This window comes from Canis lupus, chromosome 4, assembly GCF_048164855.1.
Source record: "Canis lupus baileyi chromosome 4, mCanLup2.hap1, whole genome shotgun sequence".
In the NCBI taxonomy this organism is placed as follows: domain Eukaryota; kingdom Metazoa; phylum Chordata; class Mammalia; order Carnivora; family Canidae; genus Canis; species Canis lupus.
Genome location: NC_132841.1, coordinates 28,597,575 through 28,608,753, shown reverse-complemented (window position 1 = coordinate 28,608,753; position 11,179 = coordinate 28,597,575). Strand labels below are relative to the sequence as shown.

General features: G+C 45.9%; 1 protein-coding gene across 4 annotated transcripts; it reads right to left on the bottom strand.

Annotated features, from left to right (window-relative positions):
* Positions 1 to 1,229: 1,229 nt before the first annotated feature.
* RPS24 (ribosomal protein S24) lies at positions 1,230 to 7,533 on the bottom strand. Of its 4 annotated transcripts, none has more exons than XR_012029593.1 (6): positions 7,437 to 7,533; positions 5,828 to 5,893; positions 5,527 to 5,736; positions 4,782 to 4,892; positions 1,712 to 4,655; positions 1,230 to 1,312 (listed from the first exon to the last, which is right to left on the bottom strand). XR_012029593.1 is itself a non-coding variant. In XM_072823758.1 (6 exons), the coding sequence occupies exons 1-5, from the start codon at positions 7,437 to 7,439 to the stop codon at positions 1,731 to 1,733; spliced, it is 393 nt and encodes a 130-aa protein (XP_072679859.1). In that variant the 5' UTR covers positions 7,440 to 7,533; the 3' UTR covers positions 1,230 to 1,312; positions 1,712 to 1,730. The 4 variants fall into 4 exon arrangements, 2 of the variants coding, with proteins under 2 accessions (XP_072679859.1, XP_072679858.1); XR_012029594.1 differs by having other exon boundaries at positions 1,712 to 4,147; XM_072823758.1 differs by having other exon boundaries at positions 1,712 to 1,733.
* Between the last annotated feature and the right edge of the window lie 3,646 nt (positions 7,534 to 11,179).

Below are 11,179 nucleotides of genomic sequence, written 5' to 3'. Positions count from 1 at the left end.
TTCACACTCTCCTGCCAGTACTTATGCCTTTGACCCAGCAAAGGAACCCACAGGGCCATGGGCTGCTCCAAAAAACCCAAAAGCACGGTCTGACCTTAACTCCATGCAGAACTACTATATCCAACATGAGCAGGCCTCAGTCAGCAGGTCCAGCCTAACATCCTTGCCCCTGGGTCTGCAGGTCCTTCTTCAGGAAAGGCCTTTTACCATGTTCTCTGAAACACACAACCATTCCTTCCAGTACCCTTTCATGCCTTCTGCTACCACAATTCTTGCTTCCCAAATCCCTCCGCCTACTCAACCAAGCAGGTCTTTCACTCCTTTACCACCTCCTGAGGTTTCTCTGGTGCTTTCCACCCACTTACAGGGTTCCTAACAGTATTTATAAGCTTGAATCCCAGATGGACCCACATAGGGTGCAAACCAATTCTACACCCAACTTCAGAGAAAAATAGCATCCCAAGCCCTTAAGCCATTAGTATCTCTACACCCCATTCCAAATACCCAAGGCCCCCCAACTCCTACACTTCCTACCCTGTCATCAAAAGGTACCCAACCCCCACAGTAACCCTAAAACAGCTGTTCTTCAAATCTCTTAAGGCCACACAACTGACCGATAACCACAGCTCAAGTCCTCAATCTTGGATGCCTAAAAAAAGCCAAACTCCGAACTGGCATCGGCAAAGATAAAGTGACACTGCATAACCCTCCATGTTTACCAAAACCATGTACAGATTTACCAAACAATTCTACACTGCATCTAAATATTCATTAGCTTCTTTCAAATTCCCTACTCATAACACCCCATTCACCCTCAAGCACAAAGCTACAGTGCAGATGATTTTGGCAGATGCTATATACTTCATAAAGTGATGAAAATATCATCTAGTAATTCTCTACTGAGATCAGCAAATAATTTTTCAGTAATAAGAACAATGGTAGGTTCTAGGAAGACCAAAAGGAATTCAGATTTCAAGTGTGCCTTTCAGAGACTGACCAACTAGACTGATGGCAAATCACACTAGACTGGCCCGATATGTTCTCATGGTACTGATACCCTACACCCACATCTTTGTGCTATTGAAGGGAATGACAATCATACCAAGTTTTCACTAAAAGCATACTGGAACAGGTGAACTTAGGGGCAGCAATCTTAATCTGCTCTAATAGCAGAGTAATCTCGTAACAGTCCCAGTAAACTTCAAATACATTTCAAACAACCAGACACATTAACGTTCTTAGTTTATTAATCCTCTCATGAAAAATCTGCACAATCACCACAGATAAAGCCACTGCAGAATCTTTACTCCTTCTGTGAAACAAAAAAGAAAAACTTAGTTAGTTAACCACTTTTAAAACTCTTAAAAATTTTTAAGTTCAAAATCTTCAGCAAACTCCAAAATTAATCACACTCATGCAGAACAAGTATTAACCTAAAATTTGTGATGACACAATGAAAGCATCAAGAAATAAAACTTGCAAACATTCACATTAGAAATAAAACAGAGTTAAATATTAGTCTTAAAAACAAAACGTCACAATCAGTATTTAAAAAGCCACGAATCTTGAAAGCATTTGTAAATCAACGTCTAAGACTATTTCACATGCAAAGAAAAAACACAGAAAAACGAAACCATTTCACATGCTCTAGACTTTTAAATTACTGTTATCAGTAAAGCCTAATGATCCACGTGAAAAGCTTGAATTATACCTGTTGTCCAATCTCCAGCTCACTGAATCAGTGGCAGGGTAGGGAGAAAGGAGGGAAGAAGGAAAACAAACATTTCATTAATAGTCCCTTTTAAAACTCCAAAATAATCTGCATTTTCATGCATGCAATCAGATACCTTAATAACTTTTCTTTTTAATTGTGTACAGAGCACTCCTTAGACACACTCATTTTTATGCTTCCCAATTCTAAAAACCTCATGTAATCACTATGGTTCTTATGTGTAAACAAAGTGGCACGATTTCACAATGAAGAGATCATGCCAACAGCAGTGCCATTCCAGGCTGCCACTGCCTACACATACATCAAGTACACATACCTGAGCCTCAGCCTTCCTGCTCTGCTCAGTAACATGATGCTAGGCACATAAGCACCATCAACAGACCCAGGAACCATCCCACAATAGAATCTAATTTTACCTCAAAGAAAGAGTTCTAAAGGATCAAACAAGTCTTTTAAAACCTGTCTCAGCTCAATACTTTAAAAGCTACTGTTCACTGCCACCACAAGTAGTGCAAATTAGTTAAAAAGGCAGAACTGGGCTAAAATGAAAATGCTTCATATATTCTTCAAACACAAGACTATTTCCTTAATTTAGGGACACTCAGCAGTTGGCTCAGTGGCTCAGCAGTTAAGCATCTGCCTTCAGCCCAGGGCGTGATCCTGGAATCCCAGGATCAAGTCCCATATTAGGCTCCCTGCATGGAGCCTGCTTTTCCCTCTATGTCTCTGCCTCTCTCTCATGAATAAATAAATCTAAAAAACAGAGAAAAAAAAAAAAACCCCATTCTCTAAATCAACTCTATCGTAGGGGCACCTGGATGGCCGTTAGTTAAGCGTCTATCTTCGGCTCAGGTCATGATCCAGGAAACCTGCGTCAGGCTCACTGGCTCAGTGGGGAGTCTGCTCTCTTGTGCTCTCTCCCCTCATCCCAACCAGCGCGCGTGCTCACTCTCAAATAAAGCCTTTAAAAAAAATCTACTGTACCCAAAATGTAAGAGCACATACCAATTCCGACATCCAAACAAAAACAATTAAAAGTAACATTAGTGGGCCCCTGGGTGGCTCAGTTGGTTAACCGTCTACCTTCAGCTCAGTTCATGATCCCAGGGTCCTAGGATCCAGTCCCTGCAATGGCTCCAAGCAGGGTCCTTGCTTATCCCTTTCCTCTTGCTCTTCCCCAACGCTTGTGCATGTATGTGCGTACACACTTTCTAATAACCTTAAGTAATATTAGTAAGCCTGGCTAGTTTGAACCAAAGAACACATACGCTTATTTACACATTCATTTCCCCACCACTTTTCCAGAGCTATACTAGTGAAATGCACCAGTGCAACCTGAAGCAGGGATAGTGATGGCTCAGGTCCCCATGGGGAGCCCTTCTGCACGTCACCGCCGAGCACTAACACACGGGGTTCAAAGGCTGAATGAAGACAAGAATGAGTTAAACGTCCTTCAGATCTAGATCAGTCCACCGACTGAATCTTTTTGCAATCTCGGCAACTTCTGTTGATAGTATAAGCCTCACAAACAGGCTACAGTTCTAAGCAGCAAGTAGTTCCTCTGGCAGTTCATCCACTGCTCTAACTCCATGGCTGGAAAGACAATGTGGTTAGAGGCCTGGGCAGGTCTACCAGCTTTGCTGTTTGGCAGGGGAGTCACTGTTAGAGGAAGCACACAGGGGCAGGGACCAGTGCTTCAAAAACCTACTACCCCAACCCCCTCTAGGCCCACCTCACAAGCCGATTTAAGCTGCTCAAGTGTGCAAAACCGTGTTTAATATGGCATAGTGGACCATTCCAACTAAAAACATGTGGAAAAAAACATACTTATCAAAGGCTTTGATATGAATATACGATCACGTTAGAATTTTTTTAATTAAGAGACAGTCATCAGATGAAAAATTAGGAATCCGTAAAAAACAATGGAACAGTAAAAGGCAGCTTTGAGTTGGTTCCTGAATAAGAGGCTTTGCCAGTTTTCTCAGACCAGTTTATTACCAGAGCTGCCAAAAACTGTTCCAGTCCCAGGGTCCCCAAGGGAAGAAGACTGCTGATGACAAAATGAGAGGACCCAAGCCCTGTGTTAACTAAAGCTTCCCTGGGTACGAAACTCTCTGGGACACAGCGTTTCCCAAATACAAGTTATAAGGTGCCTACTTAGTAGAGTACCCATCTTCCTCCACCAGGTCACTTTGCAACATGCATTTTTTAGTTTCCAAAACAAATGTAATTAAAACCTTCTCTCCCTTCCTCATAATATACCATTTTAAAACACAGCATTTAAATTAGAGATCATACTATGTAAAATTTTTGTTGTCTGAAAGCCAACATGCAAAAGCATCAAAGCAAACTCAGTGAAGGTGATGCATCCCCACACCGTGCTCACAATCTCAGTACCTGCTAGACACTTCATTTCTGATGAACAAGAAATCCAAGTAGAGGGAAAAGGCCAAAAAAAAAAAGTTCACAGAACACTTGATTATTTGTTAATTTGACAACCCAACACCTTAATTCCATTCAACTATTATTTACGGTTAGCTAGCAAAGCTGGTAAAAAGCTGCTTATCATTAAAATCACTTGTCTTGGCTAACTGGAGAGGAAAGCAAGTGAGATCTCAGCTGCCTCTCCAGCATGCCAGGAAAACATGGGCCACATTGATTCAACTGCTTCTTAAACCAGTTATCCATTTTAAGCAAGTAAATTTAATCTCAGGAAAGTAGACCTGCTTCCCTTTTTACAGTCCAAACCAATCAGCAGTAAAATGGAAACTTCCTGACAGGGCATGCAACGAGCCCACCAGGATCACTGAACCGATGTGGCCCCTGTATTGTGCTGATCTGTGAGCTGACAAAGGGTGGGCAAAGCTAATCTAGTGAAGTGTTAAGATACTACATCATGTAGCGTCTCAAAACACGTTACCTTCTGTAATCCAGAAGAAGTGGGAAAAGAAAAAACATTAAAAAAAGGTTATTAAGGAAATAAATCCCTCCTTTCTAGAAACTAAAGACCTGCAACTGACATCTCTGTATTCTCCTTGATGAACAATACCTTTTTGCCAGCACCAACGTTGGCTTTTGCAGTCCCCCTGACTTTCTTCATTCTGTTTTTACGTTCTTTGCGCTGTTTTCTTGAAGTCTTTTTCTTCTCATACAGGCCATGCTAAAGGAGAAGGGCATACCTTATTAAGTGACTTGCAAGCAACCAATTCAGCATTAACTAATCCGGTAGGGACTATGACCAAGTTAGGCAGCACCTCCTCAAAAGCTGCAGAGCCCATTATTCAAGTGCTGTACTCTCTGTACATTTATCAAAGAACCTCCTCAACCTCTCCAAACTCACTCATCCCATTCCCAACTCCTATCTCCCCAAGTACTACATTATTTGCCCTTCTAGACTCAGCTCAAATGCCACCTCCTCAAAAGCTGCAGACCCCATTATTCAAGTACTGTGCTCTATGGGTACATTTATCAAAGAACCTCCTCTCTTAACTCCTTTAGTTCCTTAGGTCTGAGGGTCGTCCCTCCCCAGACTGCTCACTGTTGCTCATTCCACTACACCCACAACACACTGCTATTGAAAAATTCAATCCCTGGGTGGCTCAGCGGTTTAGTGCCTGCCTTCAGCCCAGGGCGTTATCCTGGAGCCCTGGGATAGAGTCCTACATCGGGCTCCCTGCATGGAGCCTGCTTCTCTGCCTCTCTGCATCTCTAGTGAACAAATAAAATCTTTAAAAGAAAAAAAAAAAAAGAAAAATTCAGTTTTCAGCAGCTGTTGAACAAACAAGAATACCTACTCTTGCAAGTCTATGTTTGGGTTCATTTTTCTTTGCATAATCCAAGGAATCATAAATCATGCCAAAGCCAGTTGTCTTGCCACCACCAAAATGGGTTCTGAATCCAAATACAAATATGACATCTGGTGTGGTCTTGTACATTTTGGCTAGTTTTTCCCGTATTTCTGTCTTAGGTACTGTTGCCTTCCCGGGGTGAAGAACATCAATGACCTAAAAAGAAGTAACAAATTTTAGTGTTCATTATTAAAAAATATATCTTTTAAAGCAATAAACAATGAAACTCTGATGTACCCTTCCTTACCATCTGTTTCCGCTGAAGCAGTCGGTTGGTCATGAACTTCCTGGTCCGGATAGTTACTGTGTCATTCTGAAAACATACATAACACACTAGTTAATAATAGCACTCCGCCTTCTGTGACCTGTGGAGATCTTCCAAGACCTAGAACTGCCAGTGGGCACCCACTGGCCACAGGTGGATGATTCACATTGTCACATTTAATATGCAATTCCACAGGTGCAGGAGCCACATTTCAAATGTGCAAGAGCCACATGAGCTAGTAGCAGCGGGAATACTTTTAATGAAAAGGGAAAGAAAAAAAAAAAAAAAAAACCACCGAGGGCCTAATTCCTAGGACTCGTGTAGCACAGTCAGTACCAAGAGAACCCACCCCACAGCTTTCTGGAATCTTAATTCACTTTGCTATGGGAATCACTTTAAGGCAGGGCTTCTTGATTTCAACACTACTTTGGTCCTGCTAGTTCCCTGTGGGGACTGTCCTGTGCGTTTTAGGATATTTGGTAGCACCCTGGGTCTCTTAACTACTAGAGGCCAGGGGCACCCCCCCCAACTCTCCAGACGTGATTGCAAATGTCTCCAGAGGGGACACCTGGGTGGCTCAGGGATTGCGCATCTCCCTTCAGCTCAGGTCGTGACCCGGGGGGGATCTGGGATCCAGTGCCACATCGGGCTCCGCGCAGGGCGCCTGCTTCTCCCTCGGCCGGTGTCTCATGAATAAATGTCCCCTTGGGGGACACACAGACAAAAAAGAATTAAAAAAAAAAAAGACAAACAAACAAACGCCGCCACCACCTTCACACAACAACCGTTTCTGTGGAATAAAACTCCTTGGACTCGTGCAAACTTCCATCATCTCAACCGCGTTCGTAACGTGCTGCACGAGAGTGACACACGCCGCCACTACCTGCACGTGAACTGCCCGTCACACCCCACCAGAACCCCCCCCCTCTACACAGGTAACCGCCCCGGGAACGTGGGCACGCTGCACGCTTACACTCAGAATAGAAACTTTACCCGAAAGAGAGGCTTTTTTCGTGGCAACGACTGGTTGCTAGATCTCCATCTCGGTTTGGAAAACCACAGCTGAGGAAGCTGACTGGAACCGCGGTCCTCTCAGGAGAAGGCCGCGGGCGGGCGGGCGGGGGGAGGGGACTCGCACGTAACGTCGAACCAGGAACCGGCGCGGACGGGGCTCACGGGGCCCGACCTAAGCCCTCCCAGGGCCCCCGTGTCCCCCCCCACGGCACAAGACGTCCCATCCGGCGGACGAGGCCTTAGGACACGCACACGGGCTCCGCTTCCCCGCCGGGCGGCCATCCCCCCGCCAAGCCGCCTCTCCCGCCCCACCCGCGCGGCTGGGCGACGCCGACGAACGCGGCGGGCGCTCCCGCAGTCCCCGGGCCCCGGCCTCCGAAGCCCGGCGCGTCTGGGGCGGCGGCGCAGCCTGGACTCCCCGCCGACGGCTCCGGGGCTCCCGGCGACCAGCGTCCGTCAGACACAGCCGGAAACGGGCGACGGGGCTTCGGGCGGCCGTGGCAGCCACGGCAGGACCCGGGGACCAAGGATGGCTCGGATACCCGCCGGATGGCGGCACGGGTCTGTGGAGACTCACCATGATGGCGGCCGAGCTTCAAGCAGCCGGGGAGGAAAAGAGAGCCGCCAGGCGCCGTCCAATCATATCAATGCGTACGGAAGGACCCCGAGCGCCGCCGGCGTGGGGGCGTGGCCAGGCCCGCGGGGGTGGCCCCGCCGGTGCCGGACTAAAAGTGCCCGAGGCCCGCCCCCTGGCTCTTCGGCCGACTTGACCGCCGCAAGCGCATCTTCAATTTTAGTTTGATGCATGGTCTTGAATTTACGGTACTTGGAATTACGGTAAAGCGAATTACAGCTTAAATCGTCTCAGTGAGAGTGAAACGGTTCGTAAAGCTGGAAGCCGTCGCGGGAGATCCTGGCGCCCAGCGTCCTCTTGTTATAGCGCAGGAAACTGCGGGAACCCAGCTCAAAACTTGGTTGTTTCAAATACCCGAAAACGGACCCTTTTAGTTCATTTCTAAGGGTCGTTTTTCTGAGATTCTCCGGGGATTTTTCTGAATTGAAAATAAACTCAAAGAAAAGAAAAGAAAAAAAACTCTGTGCTTTTCTGAAAAATCTTAGGCCTTATAACCAAAAAGAAAAAAAGAAAGAAAGAAAGAAAGAAAAAGAAAAAGACCTTTTTTTTTCTGTTTGCTCCATAAATTTGTTAGTTGTTTAAAGGGACGTGGTCATACAGAAATAAAGAACATACCTGCGTGTTCAAAAAGGGACATTAGGAGGGCACCTGGGGCTCAGTGGCTGAGCATCTGCTCTCAGCTCAGGTCGTGACCCCCGGGTCAGAGGATCGAGTCCCGCATCGGGCTCCCTGCATGGAGCCTGCTTCTCCCTCTGCCTGTGTCTCTGCCTCTCTCTCTCTCTCTGTCTCTCTCTCTCTCTCTCTCTGTGTGTGTGTGTCTCAGGAATAAATAAAACTTAAAGATCTTTAAAAAAGAGAGAGAGAGACACTAGGAAAAGAACTTTCTAAAGGTCAGTGTGGACGAGGAGACAAGGGTACAGGCTTTGAAGACAGCTTTCCTACATTTTTCAGAATAATAATAGTTAATATTCATTTCGTGACTGCTATACGCCTATTAATGGCCTTCACATTCATTTGGGCCATTTGACCTTCCCTCCAACGCTAAGAAGTAGGGTACTTATTAGACACCCCCTTTTAGAACTTGGAGGTAGCTAAAACCCAGGGAGGCTAAATACCTTTCCCAAAGTCACCCAACTTTCAGGTGGTGGTACCCACGGAGGCATGGTTGTTCCAGAACTTTTGTTTTTCATCTCTGCATGATAAAAATCACTCATCAAATCTTGTTAGCCTAGTACGGTCTATGTTATTCCAACCGGATTTTAAGGGATTAACTGCTGAAATGAGTAAAGTCAGATTTGCTTTGCTTTTTTGTGTTTGCTACATTTGTGTTTTTGCTAGTGAGGATCCATGGAGTCTGAACAGCATCCCCCCCACTTTTTTAAAAAGATTTTATTTATTTATTCATGAGAGACAGAGAGAGGGAGACAGAGGCAGACACACAGGCAGAGGGAGCAGGCTCCCTGCAGGGAGCAGGACAGGGGACTAGGATCAACCCCTGGGCCCAAAGCAGGCACTAAACCACTAGGCCACCAGGGCTGCACATCCCCCCTTTTTTAAGATTTTTTTTTTTTAATTTTTAAATTCATGAGAGAGAGAGACATAGGCAGAAGAAGAAGCAGGCTTCTTGCGGGAGCCCAATGCAGGACTCGATCCCAGGATCCCCAAAACTCGACCTGAGCCACCCAGGTGCCCCTGAATAGCATTCCTTCTTTTTTTTTTTTTTTAATTTTATTTATTTATGATAGTCACACAGAGAGGGAGAGAGAGGCAGAGACACAGGCAGAGGGAGAAGCAGGCTCCATGCACCAGGAGCCCGACGTGGGATTCGATCCCGGGTCTCCAGAATCATGCCCTGGGCCAAAGGCAGGCACCAAACTGCTGTGCCACCCAGGGATCCCGCATTCCTTCTTAAAACAAAAAAGGAGGCGCCTGAGTGGCTCAGTTGGTTAAGCAGTTTAAGTATCTGCCTTCAGTTCAGATCATGATTCCGGGGTCCTGGGACCGAGCTCTGCATCAGGCTCCCTGCTCGGTGGAGAGCCTGCATCTTCCTCTCCCTATGCCTGCCGCCACCCCTGCTTGTATGCTCTCTGTGTGAAAAAGGTAAATAAAATCTTTTTAAAAAAATATTAAAACAAAGGTGTTGAATCACTTGGTTGGGTTGTATCTGGAGTTTCTTGCAAATAGTCAAGGTGTTTCACGCTTGGGCAGCCCGGGTAGCTCAGTGGTTTAGCGCCATGGCCTTCAGCCCAGGGCGTGATCCTGGAGACCTGGGATCGAGTCCTGCATTGGGCTCCCTGCGTGGAGCCTGCTTCTCCCTCTGCCTGGGTCTCTGCCTCTCTCTGTATCTCTCATGAATAAATAAATAAAATCTAGGAAAAAAAAAAAGAAGTTTCAGGCTCTGCAGCACTAAATCCTACAGTGGTGGTTTCCTTGGCAGTCCCATGTGCTGAGATGTCACACTAGGATCCCCTCCCACAGGCTGGCACAGACTATGGGCAAGCAGTGTGCTTCCTCAATTCAAAAATGATCTTTAGTTCCTGTTTTCCCCTCATCTTGATTCCTTTGCTCACCAGGACTAACTTCTCATCGATTTATAACTTATGTTTTTATAAATAATATAGTATAAGTTTAGGGGCACCTAGGTGGTTCAGTGGCTCAGTGGGCCTTTGGCTCAGGGCATGATCCCAGGGTCCTGGGATTGAGTCCCATATTAACGGCCTATGTCTCTGCCTCTCTCTGTGTCTCTCATAAATAAATAAAATAATAATAATAAGTGCAATTCATTTCCTTTTTTTTTTTATGATAGTCACAGAGAGAGAGAGAGAGAGAGGCAAAGACACAGACAGAGGGAGAAGCAGGCTCTATGCACCGGGAACCTGACATGGGATTCGATCCCGGGTCTCCAGGATTGCGCCCTGGGCCAAAGGCAGGTGCTAAACCGCTGCGCCACCCAGGGATCCCTCATTTCCTTTTCAAAGTAACTTTGGAAACTGGAGGTGCACACACAGCCCTGTTTTCCGACCTATTTATTCCTTTGGTGTCTGTCCAGTCTGCTCCATGGCGGACTCATTTTAGTCTCCACTTTTAATTAAAAAATTAAAGGATCTTGGGATCCCTTGGTGACTCAACGGTTTAGCGCTGCCTTCAGCCCAGGGCCTGGTCCTGGAGACCAAGATCGAGTCCCACGTCGGGCTCCCTGCGTGGATAATAATAAATAAATAATAAATAATAAATATTAATATATAAATACATAAAATATATAAATATATAAGTATAAAATATATAAATAAACAATAAATAAGTATAAGTAAAATAAATAAATATAAAAAATAAAATCTTAAAAAAAATTAAAGGATCTTAATGAAGATAATGAAGATGGTATCGATGGTATCGATGTTGATAATGACGATTTTCCATTGTATGCAGTTTTAGCCTGTCGGCCTCAACGTTCTGCGGGAAGCTGTTGCAACGTCTCCGCAGGGATCAGACGGCCGGAAAAATTGGACTGGAAAGGGACTTTTTTGAAACGCCAGCCAGCCGACGCCCCGGTGCAGTTTCAGGAGGTGCCGCCAGGTGGCGGTGCAGGCGGAGGGCACAGAGCGGCCCGTCGGAGGCCTCTCTTGACTGACAGGCACGCCGGCGAGTAGCGGAAGCGGAAGCGGAAGCGACCACGTGGGGCGCGCTGG